At 37.7% G+C, this 21,127-nt stretch overlaps 2 protein-coding genes across 2 annotated transcripts in view; one reads left to right on the top strand and one right to left on the bottom strand.

Annotated features, from left to right (window-relative positions):
• LOC105398191 (glutamine synthetase 2 cytoplasmic) overlaps positions 1-9,927 on the top strand; it is a 28,313-nt gene extending 18,386 nt beyond the window's left edge. Inside the window, exons 2-8 of the mRNA XM_011570247.3 lie at positions 1,566-1,622; positions 2,261-2,458; positions 4,246-4,407; positions 6,668-6,881; positions 7,702-7,959; positions 8,196-8,335; positions 8,721-9,927. Coding sequence (XP_011568549.1) covers positions 1,598-1,622; positions 2,261-2,458; positions 4,246-4,407; positions 6,668-6,881; positions 7,702-7,959; positions 8,196-8,335; positions 8,721-8,869 — 1,146 coding nt within the window. The 5' untranslated portion in view covers positions 1,566-1,597 and the 3' untranslated portion in view covers positions 8,870-9,927. The remainder of the gene's footprint in view (positions 1-1,565; positions 1,623-2,260; positions 2,459-4,245; positions 4,408-6,667; positions 6,882-7,701; positions 7,960-8,195; positions 8,336-8,720) is intronic.
• Positions 9,928-10,656: 729 nt separating this feature from the next.
• The window catches only part of LOC105398200 (protein zer-1 homolog), a 28,795-nt gene continuing 18,324 nt past the window's right edge, over positions 10,657-21,127 (bottom strand). The window contains exons 6-10 of the mRNA XM_048632473.1: positions 19,427-19,576; positions 18,443-18,597; positions 17,832-17,929; positions 16,643-16,748; positions 10,657-15,393 (exon numbers count right to left, since the gene is read on the bottom strand). Of these exons, the coding sequence (XP_048488430.1) occupies positions 15,306-15,393; positions 16,643-16,748; positions 17,832-17,929; positions 18,443-18,597; positions 19,427-19,576 (597 nt within the window). The 3' untranslated portion in view covers positions 10,657-15,305. The remainder of the gene's footprint in view (positions 15,394-16,642; positions 16,749-17,831; positions 17,930-18,442; positions 18,598-19,426; positions 19,577-21,127) is intronic.

Below are 21,127 nucleotides of genomic sequence, written 5' to 3'. Positions count from 1 at the left end.
TAACCATTGTTACATAACATGATATATTATGTAGGTTTTGTGTATGTATTACCTATCTAACATAAGCACTCAAACAGGTAGGTAGAGTTGCCCAACATGACCCACCAAGTCAGGGATTAAATTCATTAAAAAGGATTTGAGCTGCATGTAGGTACTTATAGCTTTTCACATTTTATATGCACTAGGTTGCTTGCTCAGTCAGTAAGCACCAGTGACATCGACATCATAGAGAAAATAATACTACAATACTACCTACCTACGTCACTTTCACATTTCGTTAGCCTCACAGAATAACATGTGACCTGAGTGTGTTCTGAGGGTTTGACAGTTGGTACAACCCTAGACAATGCCATCTATTTCTCCAAAAAGGAACTTTTTTTTTTTTTTAACAAACGCCTCATTGGGTGGAACTGGTGGGACACCCCCTAACATTGAAGCAAAGCATTTCAGAATGCCTTCAGTGAAGTGAGTGACAACGACCAATCGAAATATCAGCATAGTTTTTCCTTTCGCTATCTAACACGAGTCGCACTCAATAATGTACGTATTTACTAACCGGTTGGCCTAAAGCCAAACATTCGAAGAAGAAATTCACCTTAATATGTCAAGGGTCTGTTTATTCAAACACACTCACTAAATAAACAAGCCGCAGTTTGAAAAAACCCTACAAAGATGACTAATGTAACTATATTTTTAGCTTCTGAACGGTTGAACAGATTTTGAAGGAATGATCAGTATGCATAATTTAACTCCCTTACAAAACTACGGATTTCATGAAAATGAACTCTTGCGGTCATGTAACCAATTATCTTACAAATTGAATTTTTATTTAGGATTATAACATCCTACATACTTAATAATAATAACTACTTTAAACTTCGTTGCTAAGTATAATTATTAACATTGTTCCTTAATTAATATCGTAGCGATGTCTAAACTGAAAGGATTCAGTCTCGCGGAAAGTAAGAAAGCAATTACTTAGAATAGCTACCTAGGTTGCTGGAAAAACATTTTCTTGGGTGGTTCTTTCTACGGAAAGAGTCGCTGTATTGTGAAATACTACGGAAACTTTTTGCTGCTAAAAGCCAGTGGTGGTCTGTTGAACAGTTTTATTGTACCTTATTTTTCAACTGAGTAAATATAACTTATTTAAATTTCAAAGGTCACAGTTCAGAAATTGAGCAAGTATTTTCTTTGTTGGTTACTGAAGGAAGTATGAAATTGTAAGGAGACTTTCAGTTTCGAGCATGAAAGGAAACGCGGTGGCTGTTGGATTCTTCGTGTTTATTTTCTGTCGGTATAAAGTTTAATAACAAAGTGGTTTAAAATTACAAAAATATGGAGAATATTAATATAAATTCATAATTAATAAAAATGTATGGACACAACTTAATTTCTAATCACAATTTCTATTCTATTGGCTGTGCGGAGTAGAATATGTAACATAGGTACTTACTTAAAAGTTTACCTGTTCTAATGATTTCCCTACCGATAACTCTGTAATTGTACATTTTAAATATTTTTTTGGAAACTATTTTCATAAAAAAACTTTTTTTTTGTTACAGATATTGTAGCTGCATATTGAAAGTTAATCAATATGGATGGAAACGGCAAGATTGAAGGTAATTTATTTTTGGTCTGGATGTAGATTTAGATACCAATAAGATTAATAACTAGGCGTACAAAAATGTATAAATAAATGATAAATAAAGTAAGTATTGTACATAGATGTACATAAAAGGCCTACTGTACTTACCGTCTTTGGCATAAAGTTTAAAAAAAATGACATCTATTGTTTTGTAAACAAAATTTTTGTAAGATGGGTGGATACGTAATGATAATCGAAATCTTTTAATATCTTATTAAAATAATTAATAATGGTCGTAGTGGTTGACCGCAGAAGGCCTTACTATGTTAAGAACGAGAAACCACAGGTTTATGGTAAAAATACCTTGTGTTTACCGATTAGATAACCTACAACTACAATGAATCATACTTGTTTATGTTTTCTTGAATACCAATACACTTACTACGTATTTAATTGAAAACAGTGTAATCAATAGCGCGGAATAGGTAAGTTATCTACGCATTTAGTAATAAACACCCACATTAGGAAATCCCTCACGGGAGTCGCGGGTAGTTAAGTTACTCAGGATGAGTGCATGTAAATAGAGACCCTGAGTTAATCCACTCACTACTAGTAAACCGATCTCCCAAGAGTACCATACTCACTGGCTAACCAGCATAACCTGATCCTCAGATAACCCGAAGATCCTTTCGGGGCCGGTGTTGACCAACTCGCCCAACGCCGTGCTGTCCAAGACCCTGCTCAGCCGGTACCAGGACCTGCCTCTGCCGGCTGACAGGATCCTCGCCACCTACGTCTGGATCGACGGCACCGGAGAGCACATCCGATGCAAGGACCGCACCCTCAACTTCATACCCAAGGTCCCTAAAGGTCAGTATTTGGATGCAATGATGACTGCTGAACGACTTTTTCTGGACATTACTATTCTATTCTTGTTAGGTACAAACAGAGGCTTGTATTTGAGTATTCGAAACCTGGTGATGATTAGTCTGACTGTAGTCGCTGTCATCATACCGAATGGGTAATTAGCCATGGAGTAGTTTTGCTGGCAATAAAATGTTTCAGAAATTACCTAACAAGCCAAACCTAATTAGTTACTCCGTCATTTACAGTGTGAACACAAAAGATGTTCCCACTTACATAGTCGCTGAGCACATTATGATCGCATGACACTAATTAGTACAGACAGCATGCACATTAGAACAATTACTCTTCAAATTTTCCATAACAATACCGCCGGGTAGTCTTTCAGAGTAAATGGCAGCTCTATTCATAGTGGTGATAACAACAACTGCTCCTGAATAAGCTGATACATCCTCATTAACAATTGTAATTGGACTTGTTTAAAAACTGCGACCTTACACTACTCGGATGTTGTTCATAAAAGCGACCTTTATGCGAATTCGCTGATTTATCTACCTACTCGTAACGCTTGTAAATGCACGGTATAATTACGACACTGGCGTGACTACTATTTAAAACAGACAACACAGAATTATCCACATTTGTAACTAAACGCGGAGTGAGTAATTCATTTCTATCCACATGCTGCTCGCGTGCTAACTATAAATACACTTACACTCGCCTTGTGACTGCATAAAACGTAGGTACGTTATTTAGCATTGTTCTTGTAATAGCCATTGAATCTTTAGTTAGAACCATGCATTTTTAAACAATGCACCATTTGAGAATTTGGCTCCCAATTTTCATTCGAAGCCGCTAATCTGCCTGACAACAGAGAGAACGTTACATTCTTTGTCTCTTTGCCCCCAATAGATAAACTATCGCAGATTCTAGAGTGCATTGACGCATCGCTGTGCCTATGCGAATGCGAGCGCCATGCCTGGGTGTTCGCCAGTCGCCTGCGCCGGCCCTACTTGTGCCCCCGAGACCTAGAGCGAGTGTCCCCGGTGGACTGCAAGCTAGCGCTGCTAGCGGAGCGCAATAAGAACAACTTTGATGAGAACTTGCTAGGTTTCATTTAATTTCGTTGCAATCGTAGAAGTGTCGGTTGATTCCCACTTGTACAATATTGTATTGTGCACGGGCGGGCGAGTGACTTGCACGCTCGGTATACAAATGTATACAATTTGTATACAGCCCGTGTCCTTGTCTGTCTGCCCGTGTCCCTTAGAGGGTCGATAACTAACTATTGATTAGTTAATAGGTATCTAGAGTACTTAGTTAACTTTCTACAATTAAGGTAGATCAACATAAAACAGAAGTACTTAGTTAGCTTAGTACTGTTCTAGACAAGTGGATTAGTTGCAAGCTTTAATGTGTTTGTTTGTTACTTATGTATTCCTCAGAGGTAGGTATTGAAGGTCGTTAATGTTGTTTATTACCTCTATGCATAATTACAACGTACCTTAAGGTAGTTGCTCTTGTAGTTTACCTGTTGTTTTGTGTCCAACTTCCTAGTTCTTGATCCTCCAATCCATACTTACTGTACTTAATATACATTTTTTTTATTCTTGCCCAGTTGCAGAAAGATTAAATTTACGTATGTTTCTGACTGTCAAAGCAATACATTTAATGCCTACATTATCTTAAAGTATCTTTGTGCACAGTGTCTTTCTGTTTAAACGTTTACTATTACCGTCAACCTCTCTTCCTAGCCACCTCTCACCATACTGACATCTTCTTACCTTCTCCAGACCTGCCGGTATGGAACTTCGACGGCAGCTCGACCGGGCAGGCCGACGGGCACAACTCGGACACGTTTCTGGTCCCGCGCGCCATCTACAAGGACCCGTTCCGTCGCGGCAACCACGTGCTCGTCATGTGCGACACGTACAAGTACAACATGGAACCTACAGGTAACTAACAGCTCTTGCCATAGCAGACAACAGCTACCGACGCATTGAGTTAAGCGCCAACCTTTCGGCATTGTACTCAACGGACGCATCGCATTCAGTATTCTTTGTATAGAAATTCACACAAGTGCGTCCACTTCATCGGCATTGCCAAAGCTGCCTGTTTCCCCATACACATATTATGACAATCCGTTTGGGCTGATACCGATACCGATAAGTGGACCCTTACCTTTACATGCATTTACCAATCAACAATCCTTACGCGATAGCGTGTTTTGAAACTATACAAGGCCAGAACGCAGAGGTTGGGACTGCTCGCGTATATTTTCAAATTAAAATGGTGCCATGATTTACTTGAAAGTATACAAGGCCATTACGCACTAATCGCGTATATTTTCAAGTAAGTTGGGCCAAAATTATGGCTTGAAAATATACTGCAGCAGTTACCACTGCGTACTAATCGTGTATATTTTCAAGCGCCAAGCGGCAATGCGAGCACTTGAAACTATACGTGATTAGTTACCAGGTAGCCCGTTTGATTTGTTGCTCTCTCTTTCTTTCATGCAAAATAGTAATAAGTCTATTGCTTTCTAAACATTGCATCATCATTCCGCACTTGACATTAATTTCGTAACGTGTTTCTTGTTCACACCGTAAGTTAAAAAGTAAATTGATATTAAACTGTAGAACTGTTGTTAATAGTAAAAATTATCTCATAAGAGTGTGTAGAACAATTCATAAAAGAAAATTACGGTGAATTCAAAACTTGATGAAAAATATGTCTATAATAGGTCTATAGGGTAATACCTACTACACTCACGAGCAATGAATAAGTCCAAGTAGCAAAAAGTCAACACCAAATGACCCTAATTTTTTTAAACCATTAAATTTAAAATTTGATCAAAATTTACTATTTTAGTTGGTTATAATAATAAATGGCCGCGTCACGATGCTCACTATAGAAATGTACTGATGCGGTCTCCCTCACACGCCGACGTTGGCGCGTAGACGTAGTGAATATGGTGACGCGGCCTACGGCGGTGACACTTGACGCGACCTACGGAGTAAATAGGAGACCCGGGCCTTAAATGCACTTTAATATTGCCGACGGCGTCATTAAGCTAGTCTTATCCGTTCAGGAGTGTAGTAGGTATTACTCTTAATTCATTTAAATAATAAGATATTAGTAGGTATGCTTACTTGCAAGTATGATTGCTATAAATACCAATTTATCAATCAAATTAGAGCTTGTTCATCTTCATTTATTATCGTTTTATAGGTATGACAGGCAGAACAAGTCAATTGTAGTCATTTACATTTACCGAAATAGTTAAGTAAATTAGAATCAGCATGTAGGTATAAATTATATGCGACAAGTACGCCAATCAAGCAATATGCGTAATAGCAATGTATATTTTCAAGTACGATTCAGTAAATCCCAACTTGAAAGTATACGCGATTAGTACGCACAAATCGTGTATATTTTCAAGTAAAATATTTATTTTTTTCACTTGAAACTATACAGTGCTAGTACACTATGGGTGCGTTCTGGCCTTGTATAGTTTCAAAACACGCTACGCGATATAGCATAACGATTTGTCTGTATGTATTTTATTGATGATTTGGTTGTTCGGTGGTTGTACAGTAGCAGGAAAAGTTAAATAGATGCGCGCTTGAGAAACTATAGATACTTAATCCATTCAACCTTCAAGTGATGTTCAAGTGGCATACAATGTCATAGCCAGGTGTATAGGATTACCTATACCTGTTATTCCATTAGGTTGGTACTGGATTCAGTTACTGTTGAAAACCGCAACAGTAACTGAATCCAGACACTACCGCGCCTATTTTGGATTTCTACAACATTCTACAAACTGGTAGACATTTATTGATCATGTCTATCTATCATAGCACTTATTCGTAATAATGATAAACAACAAGGTAGTTAACGCGTTAAATGTCGGCCACTATCGATATTATGGTGGATAAAAAGAGGTGCCGTGCCATTACCATATATAACTATGTACCTATGTAGGTATACAAAAAATAATTTCTTCACATTCTGCATTCGAGAGAAGCAATCAGTCGAAATTGTTAGCACGCACGAACATAATAAACGCATCGCAAAAAGCTGGCCTTGCCAAAGTTGCCAACAACTCGTTTGCATCAAGGGCCGTAATTGCTTATGCCCTAAACTGGTTATGGTGCTGATGCAATATCTTTGACTTTCACGGTTGAGAAATAGCTTGATGGTGTTTCGCAGAGACCAACCACCGGTTGAAGTGTCAGGAGGCGCATGACAAGTGCAAGGATGAGGAGCCGTGGTTCGGCATCGAGCAGGAGTACATCCTACTGGACTCCGACCTGCGCCCCTTCGGCTGGCCCCCGGGCGGCTGCCCCCCTCCTCAGGGCCCCTACTACTGCGGCGTCGGAGCCAACAAGGTCTTCGCCAGGGATCTGGTCGAGGCTCACTACAGGTACCTATTGACAACTGTTTCTTTCCCACGTTAACTAATTTCCGACTCCCGACATCAGATTTCTTCATCAGACCTTTAACCTTTGATTATGGTTACTACAGTCATACAGTGGCCTGCACAGATACCTGACCCCTCTAATTGACAGGGGGTCAGGTTTCTTTTCAGTCGACTGTACTTACTTGTTTAAAAGTACCAAAGTTTAAACATCTATACTTAACATAGAATGCACACATCCCATCGAACCGAAATTATCATGACATTGATGTAATGTATGTAAGTATGTTGCATGCAACTATCACCAACACGATAATAACAAGTTTTTATTGTCACGTGCAATTTACAAGATACTTACCGCTTGGAACCAGTTCGTTCGACAATGATAAACATTTTAGGCCATTAAAATACATTTGTACAAAGAGTTGTAAATTTAGCGGCATGGGTTGAAAGCACTTAGCTTCACGTGCTATTTACGTGCTTGCACAAAGCGGCCTGTGACCCCTGACTCACTGGCAGCTGGGCTGTTAGATAGCCGCTTTTAAAATAATAAAACAATACAGCCCATCATTTATTGTTGGATAATGTAGGTACTTACGTAAACGGTTGATAGCGTCTGCACTGATAATTACTAAGTAGGTGTGCAGCTATGAATAATTTAACGAACCGAACCACAGTCAATAAACAGTATTTACATAAAAGACTATTCTAAGTAGGTATATATATAGATAGACTGTCACCACTGACCGAGTCATGGTAACTAAGCTGACTTCTTAATTCAACTTAAACCTTCGAAAGCCAGCTCACCTGCCCTCTATCCCCGCAGATGTTGCCTGTTCGCCGGCGTGCCCATCTCTGGCACCAACGCTGAGGTGATGCCGTCCCAATGGGAGTTCCAAGTAGGTCCATCCGTGGGTGTGTCCGCGGCCGATGACCTCTGGATGTCCAGGTACATCCTTCACCGCCTGGCTGAAGAGTACGGCGTCATCGTCACCTTCGACCCCAAGCCGGTGCAGGACTGGAACGGGTCTGGAGCCCACACCAACTTCTCTACCAAGAAGATGAGGGAGGAGAACGGTATCATGTAAGTATACCTACTTACTACTACTAGATATTTGAACCTATACAAGATTATTTGACTTTCTTCTACAATGCGTATAAGTACCTAACTGGCTTTGAATGTCTTCGAATGCGTCGCTAAGCGAGATAAGATTCTTCTTCATTGCTTCTTACCTAGGACCTAGAGTCTAGACCAACCCTTGCCTTAAACAATAACCCTGCCCTTTTCACAATTTTTCACCTTTCACATTTCCCCCACAGCGAGATCGAGAAGGCCATAGACAAGCTGTCGAAGGTGCACATGAAGCACATCAAGGTGTACGACCCTCGCGGAGGGAAGGACAATGAGCGCCGTCTGACCGGCCTGCACGAGACCGCCAGTATTAACGACTTCAGTGCAGGTCTGTACACCCACATTCATATACTTACTACCTATTATTGTATAAGCTGTGAGCCGTAGGCATTTTGGTATGCTACAGGCTACCTGTCTTTGGCCATCTGCTAGACGGGTCTACAGGAAATGATCCTTGAAGACACAAGAGCTATACTATTCAAGTTTAGATGCTGTGGTGAAAGGATTGGCCAGTCAGACACCAGTCGCTAGCAGCCTATGATGAGCCGAATGTCTATCAGGTTTAGGAGATACGTCACATGACGAGGTTCGTTCCGAGCAATCCATCCACCATGTCCATAGTTAGCAGAGCTCTAGCTTCTGTACAGCCATCTACTGGCGACTTTAGTATACTTGATCGAACCAAAAGCTAACCCCACATCTTCGACCCTCAGGAGTGGCGAGCCGTGGCAGCAGCATCCGCATCCCCCGCGCCGTGGCGGAGGAGAAGAAGGGCTACCTGGAGGACCGGCGGCCGGCGTCCAACTGCGACCCGTACGCCGTCTGCAACGCTCTCATGCGCACGTGCATCCTCAACGAATAGCACGCCGACTCGCCGGCCGAGTCACGTGACCTGCCCGCCTCCTAGCCCGGACACACGCCGGCTCATAACTAAGCATCGCTACGGATCACGGGGACATAGACAAAGGATCGCGAAGAATGTGAAATGAACACCGTAAAGTTGCACCGAATTACGTCAAGATGTCGCCTTTGATCGATCGGTGTCACGAGGCTGATCCAATACAGTATGATGAATGATAATGAACCGTTTCCGGAGACGTAGTGGTGTCATATGAATCGGTCAACCACATAACGCACGCTTAAAACTTATGATTAGGTTCGCAATCGCAACTAAGTAGATTCAGAATAATATGTGCCTTTCAAGTTTTAGATTATTTTACAATTCCGTTGCCGATGCGCGTACGTAGATTTAACCAAACAAAGCGGCACTTACACGTGATAGCAGGTAGTGAGTTTATAAAGGACCACATAAACTAATTATACATTTTAATATAATAGAATATACTTTTACGATTATATTATGTGATATTTAGAAATTAACTGTTAATTGTCGTACATATCTATATTCAATGTATTAATTCTATACAAATATTTCACTTTATTTATAAATGTAGTTTAGCTATGTACCAAAATAGCATGCATAAATAATAGATTTAAATTATATTATACCTAACCTACTACATACAATGGAGATATTCGTAGATATATCTGGGAAGCTAGAGCACAGTCACCATGCTAGAATGAACATAGCACGCCCCACTTGGGACGTCTGTAAAGATTGATAGTTGGTATGTAGATTGCCTTTGATACTAACGTATTGCCTCTAATGAAGTGTCTAGATTAGGAATATAATCCACAGTTATACCTACAATTCCGATAGCAAATATAAAAGTGTAACGCACATTCGAATAAGATAGGTATCTATATTAAATGTTATGTTAACCGTGTATAATCGATGGCAGTATGGCCTTTCAACTGGTATGAGTTGATATTATTTTTGTTTAGATTTGTGAATATGTTATTAAAACGTTACGAATGAGAAGTTTTAAAAATAAATGATACTTTGTTGTTAACACAAAATGATGAGTTTTCTTTATAAATCATCCTGAATGTCCTGTCACCTAGCTATCCACATTGGTAGCACACGTACGCCAGTCAAACAATATAATATCTCTGCAAAACCCAGGTTAAAAATATCGATCAAGATCAATAATACTAGAATACACATAAATGCTTATAAACTTGGGTCTAGCTTTAAAATGCTATATTCGAAGTAAAGAAGAAAAAACAATTTTTCAATGCGTTTAACAACATTTTTCGGAATATCATATTATGATATTAATAAACATTATAATATATACCTAATGCCCTACTGGAGAGAGACTGCGCAGGATAGAGACCAATGGCGACTTCTTGTGTCTGAGGCCAAGATCCACTTCGGGTCGCTGAGCTAGCGGAGTAAGTAAGTAATGCCCTATAACTTTTGTGGGTACCTTGTATTTGTATAGATAGGGTATAGTATACCTATGTGCCCAATATGATCCAAGTTAATTAAGTACCGACAACACAAACAACATTAATTGAAGTTAATCGATTTTACTCATAATAACAAATATAAGTACTAAAATACAAGACAGTTAAGGATAGAATTTTCTAGAAGTAACAAATCTATAGACTAATATTAGTCGAACTTTTATTTCTATAAATCCATTTTAAGTACCTAAAAATAACAAAAATAACGTTTCTTAACAGCATAATAAGTTGAAGTTCAAAACATACAATAACTAAAGATAAATAAAACAATATAGGTACTTCCAACTTATAACTATTTTACAAATTGTATCTCAAGGAAAAATGTACATAACTACAAACAAAAAGCAAGATATGGAAAAATAAAACATTTCCTTTTTATAATTTTGAACTCTTTGAAAGTAGCAACACTTTAAATTTTACGATGTGAATTTAATTTTGAGACAAAACTACCTACAACGTCAATTACATTAACGGTACGATACATGCATATTATATAATATCTATATTATGTGAAACACCAATATCCTTAATTTTTATCTTAACATGATTTAAAAGAAAACTTAGGCAAAGTTGGTTTTGTAAATGAAAATGAAGTAGATCAACCCTGTATGAAGAATTACGATAAACTAATGATAGATCTGTAATGGTTTACACTCGTTAAGTTTATGTTAATCAAACTGAGATATAACATTATGCGGTTTTTTTTATTAATAAGAAAACATAAGCAAAAAAAAACTTTTTTTTTCCATATAATATGATGGGCATTATTCTATGCCATAATACGTTGCGTTTATCATTGTGCCTTCAGAATCTAGATCAATAAATAAGAATTAACAAAACATTTACAATTTTGATTTGATGCGTCATAATTTTATGAAAGAAAGGGCTTACTACTAGTTCCTAATTATGTCCTGCATCAGTTAAGTGGTAAATGAAATCGCTACAAACATACAATGTTTTTACATAATTTCAATCATAAGTAAGTTGATTAATAAGCTCTTGAACTTGTCTTGAATATCACATTAAAATGGCTTTGGAAAATTTCTTGCCAAAGGGTTGACACCCTTTGTAGTTCACACCGACAACAACTTTAGTTATTATTAATATGGATTACGGTTGACCTGTTGTTCACATAGGAATAATAAGTATTTTTTTTCTAGCTATTAAATAATTTAGGTTATATTACAAGAAATTTAAAAAATTGTAATAGGTATAAAAGTGGTTTAGGAATAAGCCCATGAGTCATCCCCATCATTCGGCTTCCTGTTATACCACTTTTGCAACACTATAGTATCTTTAATGGTCGTATGGAGGTGACAGAGCGGAGAACCTTGCACCACAAGCTAACTAATGTATGAAATTCAGTTAAAATTTCTATTACCATTACCATTAGCAATTATAATCTTAGGTTCAGTATTGATATACACTTATTAGTAGAATTATAGCATGCTGAGTGTGAATTTACACTTTAACGAAAATGTTTGAGTTTTCATCTGTCAATTGCATATCCTACTTTTTCTGCAGTCTGTTTCACATTTACAATAGTTTCCGCTAGAGGCGCCACTAGCGCACTAGAAAAGTCGCATTAGTATTTGACGTTAACGATTTAAAACACACACTCAGCACGTTCTCATTATAAAGTAGATTGAATACGTTGGACGCTTAGTGGGGATGTCGATAGATATTACATTCTAATTAAATAAGATAATTATGCTTTTAGAGAGCGAATGTTCTCTTTTATTTTGAAACACGAGCTTTACATATACATACTTACAAATTCAAAACTGAAGCAGAATTTGTGCTATAAAGGTGTCTGAGCCGGCTTAACCTAATCTTGGTTGATCGATATATTTGAACATAGTCGGTATCGCCTACCCAACCCAAGAGCCCAAGAGTATGTACTCTTGGCAGGCACCTTTAAAGCATGAAAAAACTGTCAGTATTAATATTGGAACATATAGTTACAAATAGCATACAATGTAATAGGCTCACAACAAATATTGAGGGTTATAGTATGAGATTAACGTTTTATAAAAAAGTACTTTAAATATGAAGTTATCAGACAGCTCATTAAAAAATATGGCGTTATGATGGCTATAGTAGAAGTATGTCGCATACTTTAGTCCCGTTCATTCAATCCAAAACGTGATTGTTTTAAAGAGCTGTCAAAAAACTCCCTATGAACTTAAAACTTTCATGATATTCTCGAATGTCATATGAATTTATCTTTCTAGCCAAAGATACCTGGATCTTAGTCAAAGTACACTATTCTATAAAACATCAAATTCCGACTTTAACCCTTATTAGGTAAGTAAATAGGTACATTAAGTAAACATTGAACAACAATAAATATTCTGGTTTAAGACCTAATTATAATAATATGGTTATAATATATTATGTTTCACGCAATCAATGCCACCATAACGCGAGACCCATAAAACCAATCATCTAAATTCCCATTAAACATCCTAAGACCCGTCACTATCCTCTTTTCCTCAGAAATGTATTCATGCATCACTTGAGAGAGAGGTATGCCATAAGCACCCAACACATGCCACTTGTATATTTTAATAAGTCCAAATCACTTGAAATCTCATGGTAGGTACTTGTAACCGCACACCAATTGTTACTATCCATATATTCACATCTAATCGATTTCTAAACTATAGTAAATACGTTTACGCCAGATTCGTTCGCTCAGTTGGCCGAATATCAAATCTGAGCTGATTGTCTAATCGCCCATTATTTATAATATGTATAACAAGTAAAATAAAAATGTCAAACAAATTACAATCAAATGGCAAATAGATGTTACATAACCTGAGTACTACTGAGTACGGTCTTACCACAAAAAATACACAGACGTTAAACATATTGATAAAGCTGTCCAATACATTATACACATCTTTCAAACATCTGGTTTAAACTTTTTGTGCTAATCCATTTATATGCTCATTTTCCTGCTATTGCTGATAGCTATAGCTGTAAAACTTACGGGATGTGTCAAATTGATTGCGGATTCACCATCGCAAGGAAATGACAGATCCTGGTTAGTATACGAGTGTCAATTTGATGCATAGTATTTGACGCACAATGGTGGAATAATGCCTAAGAATAAACATCATGCAAATAGTTCATATAACGCTCTCTCAATCATCAATCACTGATAATTCCGCCATTTCTATCATATTGTTGCTATATCTGCGTGACTTATAATTACCTACTAAAATCTAGGTTTCCCAAATAAACATTCCTCAGTAATCCGACTGTGACATGGTCTGCATCACTATTGGCTTAATTAAGATTTCTTACGCTTAAAATACGTGTTCGATTAGTTCGTTTATGCTAAACGTTGCGTTAAAACTATAATCATGCAAATTCACTGTCAAATTTACACGTTTTATATTGCATAAACTCTACACGTACATTTGTTGTAATAGTCCATTCCAACTAGATTTGTTTCATAAAATAGCAACACATTATAAAACGAGGTGCTCAAATATTTTAGTTCTTATGTATTTTGGAGGGTACTTGGGTAGTTTTTGATTTGATTTGTCAAATATAGATTTATATTTAGTTATATTTGTATATATTTACATTTTTTCTGCTATATATTCTAACTGTAAATTATTATAATTAAATAGTAGGTATCTGTTGACAATGTACTTACCTAATTATGAACAAAAATACATGAGCACCTAGTTCACTACACACAACCGTACCGAATATGTTGAATCAATATGTAATTTCATATAATTTATGACATTAAAGCTATTACCTAAATAGATTCGTTGTTAAAACAACGACATTTTCAAGTTGATATACATAAATAAAAATCTAAATCAGGGAGTAAATATAAACATATACTTAAAGTAATGAGAGGTATAATTAATTTGTAAATGTAGCTCTTAATTTTAGTTATCGACAAATAAAATGTACTGAGTAATACTTATAAATGTATGAAGCAAAACTCAATATAAAACACCTAAGAAGACAAGAGGAGCAAACAATCCTTAAATATATTTAATTAAAATCTATAACAGTTCAACCTATTTACCTAAGCAAGATTCGAAAAAGAAAATGTGTATGGAATCAAAAGATTACAGAGCAATCGATTACTTTCTGACTCTTTATGCCATTAAAAGGTGAGCAGCTATGGAACACATTGAGGCTTGGACAGTTAAAAGTGTTGATATTTATAAAGAAGAGACAGCCGTCTTCACAAAGATAGATATGTGTCAAGGACCAATTCTTAACCTATCATGTTTAGGTCCAATTCTTTTGTTAAATTGGGGTTGGGGCCTATGACCGAAATTTTTCTAGCTTTAGGTTAGCGCTATAGTTAAAAAATACATCCCATTTTTGAAATACAATCAACAAAGCCGCCTCGCAAATGAAATGTAAATAATAAATATACTTACTCTAATAATCTATGTGAGTGAAATCTCTCTTTAACCATAAAATTACCCTATTAATAATATATCTATTTATAATTTAAAACTATCTTACATCCGCGTGCCTAAGCCACTCCACTACCGTTCACCAACACCAAGTTACATTCGTAACGAAACAAAAGTCCACTCTTTAAATCAGTTCCTCTGGATCCGAAAACTAATAACCCATTTCCATCCAGCCAGCATTAAAATTCAGCGAAGAATTCATATTCCGAAGACGGATGTGATTGGTTAATACTTCCCGGTGAAAAACGATACTCTTGCGACGGTTTCCCAGGGCCCGTCGCTCCTGTCGACGATTTAATCCCATCGATCGTCATATTCCTGTGTGAATGAGGGTTCATACACTTTATATGTGAGGAGAGAGAACTGGAACATGATGATGACGAGGCCTACGGTCACCCAGTGGTCCCTGGCCCACCTGGCGTGTTATTCGATCCGAGGAAGGATGTCCTCGAAGAAGATTCTTAGTTAATTCTCCATACAGGGGACCTCCGGATCGGGCGGCGGCGCGGCCGGCTCCGCGGGGGCTAGGTGACGCTCGCAGTTGCTGATCACCCTGTGAAACAACATTCGTATTTCGTAAATGTTGTTGAAAAGCTGTATAGAGACCGAGAAAGATCGAAGAATTATAGATTTTATAAATTCGTGGGATAACTTCCATTTAGATTCTTCAATACTAAATAGTTGACATCAGGATGTGGGTTACCTATCTTGATGCAGGGTATGTGTTACCTACAAGTGCAGTGCCTTGATTCAAGATGTGGGGGTGTGTGTGTATGTGTGTGTGAGTGTTACCTGCGAGCCAGTGCTATGATGCAGGTTGTGTGTGTGTTACCTAACTAGCCAGTTGTGTGATTCCAGTTATATGTGTGTTACCTGCGAGACAGTGCATTGATGCAGGGTGTGTGTGTGTGTTACCTAACGGGCTAGTTCTTTGATTCCGGGTGTGTTTGTGTTACCTGCAAGCCAGTACCTTGATGCAGGATGTGTGTGTGTGTGTGTGTGTGTGTTACCTGCACGCCAGTGCCTTGATGCGGGGTGTGCGTGTTACCTAACGAGCCAGTTCTTTGATTCAAGATATGTGTGTGTTACCTCCGAGCCAGTGCCTTGAAGCCGGGTGTGTTTATGTGTATACAATATACATGTGTTCCCTAAGAGCCAGTACGTTGATTAAGAGTTTGTTTGTGTGTGTGTGTGTTACCTGCGAGCCAGTGCCTTGAAGCCGGGTGTGTTTATGTGTATACAATATACATGTGTTCCCTAAGAGCCAGTACGTTGATTAAGAGTGTGTTTGTGTGTGTTACCTTCGAGCCAGTTCCTTGATGCCGGGGGTGTTTATGTGTATACAATATACATGTGTTCTCTAAGAGCCAGTACGTTGATTAAGAGTGTGTTTGTGTTTGTTACCTTCGAGCCAGTGCCTTGATGCCGGGTGTGTTTATGTGTATACAATATACATGTGTTTCCTAAGAGCCAGTACGTTGAATAAGAGTGTGTTTGTGTGTGTGTTACCTGCGAGCCAGTGCCTTGAAGCCGGGTGTGTTTATGTGTATACAATATAATATAAATGTGTTCCCTAAGAGCCAGTGCGTTGATTAAGAGTGTGTTTGTGTGTGTTACCTTCGAGCCAGTTCCTTGATGCCGGGGGTGTTTATGTGTATACAATACACATGTGTTCCCTAAGAGGAGCCAGTGAGTTGATTCAGTGTGTGTGTGTTACCTGCGAGCCAGTTTTTTAATGCTGGGTGTGTGTGTGTGTGTTACCTAACGAGACTGTTCTTTAATAGCAAGTATATGTGTGTTACCTGCGAGCCAGTGCCTTGATGCAGGGGTAGGGCGCGTCGTGGAGCAGCAGCTCGTTCAGCAGCCGGATGCCGCCCTCGGCCTCCACCAAGCTGCAGTATTTGTCGGCTGAAACGGCCACAGTAGAATCGTTACTTTATTTAATATTTTGGTAATAAAAGGTGCTAGTATATGTATAAGAAACCAGTTTGGCCGTTTACGCAACCGCTTACGTAGAAATTGTAAATCGATCGGATTTCAATACATATTATTTGGCAGAATCATAAAACAATGCTGGCTGGGGTGTATCAATGGTTACGAAGTATTTATCTGTAACTTGAGTTTAAATTTTAATATGATCACGTTAAGAGCAATAAAAAGTTGAAGAACATTATAACGGCTTCTTTTACAAAAGATACCGGGAAATATTTCAAAGTGAATTTTTCATTAGCCTCTTCAATTTATGAAATTTATTTTGAACCTGTTTCGTAGAAAAACAAAGAATGCGCCCTTTGATACTGCGCACTTCATTGCAAAGCAGTTTTTTACCCTTTCTTTGTATAACGGATGGAAAATGGACTTAATTTAAACATAATTTTGCCATTATACAATACACATGTGAATACAAAAGTCATTGTCATTTGGTAATGTTCGTGTTTCATATTTATTAAGTAGAAACGTTATTCTTTGCGTTCATTTGGAGAGGAAAATATTGTGAATAATTTTAAATCCTCTTAAGTGCTTAATGGAACATTGCTCATTAGCTTGAGCATTAGGTACCTACATGAAGTTGGTGTATTTTTATTTAAACCATTTTCATATTTTCTCCATGTTTTGATAAAGGGATTATTTTTAGCATTATTAAGCTTATAGTGTATTTTTTTATGACAAAAAATAATAAATTACACGGAAAAGTTGATAAAAAATATTAAATTAAGTTCAGTTTAAACCCACCGATACGCGATTTTATTGCAGCCAGTGCGGGTAATCGTAAAATATAAAATGTGTTACAGAATTGCTAGAAAAAACCACGCGGTGAAATATCGCTGTGCGGATACAGCCTTATGCCTGAATTTGTAAAGGAAAAGAACTTTATCTAAGTTCGTTTTCCTTTATAAAATAAAGAAAAGGCAAGTAAAATCTGTGGTTTACACATCAGTCATGGGTAGTCATAGTCATGTTATATTTTACAAATTAAGTAAGTATACTAACGATAAACCGTAGTCAAGTTGGCCAGCGCCCAGACGGCCCAGTGCTGGCACTGCGGCGTGTGGTGAGCGCTGAGCAGGCTCAGTATCGGCTCGAACGACCTGAAATGTTTTAATTGTTTAATTGCCTACTTGGTTTACAATATGGGTTTTTGGCTCTCAAACTAGGATACCCTGTGTTATGGGTAGCCAGGCATATTTCGTATATTTAATTGTCAATTAAATTTAATTTGATATTGGTATAAAAACTATTAAAATGACTAGATATAAGTAAGTTACGTAGGTTAATAATTTAGAAAAGATAATACTTAAGCCTTTGTTTAAATTAATTAAGGATTAGTGTTTGTTTTCTTTTTGCACACCTTATAATTTAATTTTCTTTAATTTGCACCTCTGGTAGAAAATGCTTAAAGCATTAAGTCCACCCTTTTTACACATATTTTTAGATTTGTTCAATAAAGGATTATTTATATAACGTAGTACATCTTACTACATATAACGTACTTCGTAGGTTCAATACATAAAACTTGTTTAACGCAATCAGTGACATAGGTTTTACATATTGAAGTTAGGTAAATAAGTGTAATTAAGTGAGATTAGTTTCAGTATCGTCACCTGTAGTTAATATTCCTCTCGGCGTGCAGGTCCCAGCGGGCGACGGCCGAGGCCACGCGGTTCAGCACGGCCTCCCGCGCCGGCTCTTTGACAGTCCACGCCTCTGGACCGTCGGACGCCATGTGCGCTAGGACGCCGGCCGCGTTGTATGATACCTGGTGATGGGAGAGGTGAAAGTTAGACTTGGGATGGTGAGGGATGACTCGCCAGCGGAAAAAGTAAAGAAGGGTAAAAAGTAGAGCGGCAGAAGCGCGCTGTGGTAACATTCTTAGGAATAGCAATATCCTTAATAAGGGGCGATCAAGATGTCGCACGAATGGATAAAAAAACGACAACTCGTCTTTGAGTGTCTGTACAGAAATTAAGTTACCCCCAAAATAATTGATAGTTTGTCACAACAGGTATGGATGGATGATGCCAGCAAGAGCTGTAGCAAAAGTTGCTTACTAACTGTCCGTTTTCCGCAACAGAAACTTTTTAATTATTTTACTACGCGCTGGTTACTAATTTGATCGTACCAAAGGAAAGCCTGCACATTGATTCAATAATGTAGCCTGCCCCTGATGTTGGTGCAAAAGAGGACCTCGACTCATTGAATTAATGGCTACGTCCGCTCGCGAAGGGCAGTATAACTCAGTTACAAACTCAGTAGCGTGTTATTAGGGCACCAGTATACATAACATATTATATTTTCGCTAGCACTAATGACTTTTTGAGGAGTCAGGATGGTGACCTACTTTGAAGTTTTATAAGAACACTATTGTCTTTTAGTTATGTAAATAAATAAAAAGATAACATTCGTTACCAAGCTCCGGCTTGAACCGTCACAACTATGATTAATTTTAGACAAGAGAAAAACGAAGACATGAAAACAACGGTATACCTACAAACATTCGCAATACACTGTTGATACAATCTCAAATTTACCACTTCTGAAGTAGCACCCAGCACAGCCGGACGAAAAACAAAAACACATCACATTACCTCGATACCGTCGCTCGACGAGTCTAGCAGTTCGTAGAATACGGACAGAAACAGCTGATTCATGAGTTGCGGGCGTAGTTCCTGGACCTCAGCCACGTTGCCTAGGAGACCCATCATGTTGCGTAGCAGCTCTTCTTTGTCCGGGAAGTTCTGCGGAATGCACGGTGGACGGATCAAGAAACGGATACAATATTGAGACGGATTATAAACGCAAGCGTGTAAATTTTTCAACCGTCAAAACCGTAGAATAAGGAGTTGGGTTTATACGTAAACTTTGGTTACTTATTCTTTGGTTACTTAGAAATCTGAGTAGAAATCGAACATTTAGATATAGACAAACGAAATTTTATCGTAGAAGTTTAAAATATAGTTTGTCTTTGCTAAAATGTACGTAATACGTTCCTTCAGTTATAATGTAACATATTACGATGAGTGCCTTCAGCATCAGTCCGATTGCCGTGCTAAGCTAACTCGGCAGTATAATGGAATTTTTAAAATTAAAGTAATGAATTTTTCATTCACTTGACACTTGGTTGGTCCTTGTCACTTGACAAGGACCAACAGAAACATTTTACTTCAAATAGGCATAACATTATTTTAAACTCACTTCAAATGATAGATTCGACGTATTTTATAAATTTTATTGTAATTTAATATTTTATTTGCTATTAATTTTAGCAATATAAGTTAATTTTGCGATAAATTATAAAATAAAATTTGAGTCGTGTCGCTTTAACACAGCTTTGATTTTTTATTGAGTAAAACATAAAGACATAATCAGCTCAGACGACATCTATTTGAAAATAAGTTGAAGCAGTTTGAACCAGTCATGGTGGTAGTAAAAGTAGTAAGATAGATAAGAAAACTAATAGTGGGTACGTAGGTGTTCTCCTAGGGAGTTGGCATTAACATGGCAGCTCCAGCGCACAATAATAAAAGAAAAAAACTCTGAAGGAAATAAAACAGTTTATTGAATTCAGTCTTACATTAACACGTAGAAACATAATTCCAAACTAGACTGACGAGGTACGTTAGAATCATCCAAGCATAATTAATTACATTTGGTGTTAATAATAAACCTTATGGAAGGTTAAATTCGCGATCTTGTCAGTTCAGTTTAGCATAATATTGGAGCCAGTCCAAACGTATAACGACATCCCTGTATATATTATTCCACTTGAATAGCCAACTGGCGTCACCGTGCCAAAAGGTGTAAACACTACGACTAAACATAAAATAATAAAGTAATTAATCGACTAGTTTAGAGCCCGGCACATAGTGATCGATAATAGACCAATCACAGAGCGAGCGCGGCGAGTCCACCAATCAGAGGCTTCGGTAAACAAACTCCTGTTGCGATCTGCGAAATAAATGATTTGAATTTGAATTTGAATTTGATCATAACTCGTGCCGAGTACTCAACTATTTATCAACTTAAGATAACAAAGCAAATTATAACACGAAGCAATCAAATTAAAGACTAACTTACAAATTACAAAACCATGCTTGTAAAAAATGAAGCACATACCAACTGATGCCTAAACAAGTATCCGAATAGCAAGTTCTAAACCTTGACAACATAACAGCATGCTAAAGTCAATAAAGCGTTACTTATGCAGGACGTATAAAGGGTCATCGTCGTCTACAACACCGTTCGTTCTTACAGTTACATCGATAGAGGGTACGGAAGATAGGTTGGTT

This window comes from Plutella xylostella, chromosome Z (assembly GCF_932276165.1).
Source record: "Plutella xylostella chromosome Z, ilPluXylo3.1, whole genome shotgun sequence".
NCBI classification, from domain to species: Eukaryota; Metazoa; Arthropoda; class Insecta; order Lepidoptera; family Plutellidae; genus Plutella; species Plutella xylostella.
This window is presented reverse-complemented; position numbering and strand designations above follow the sequence as displayed.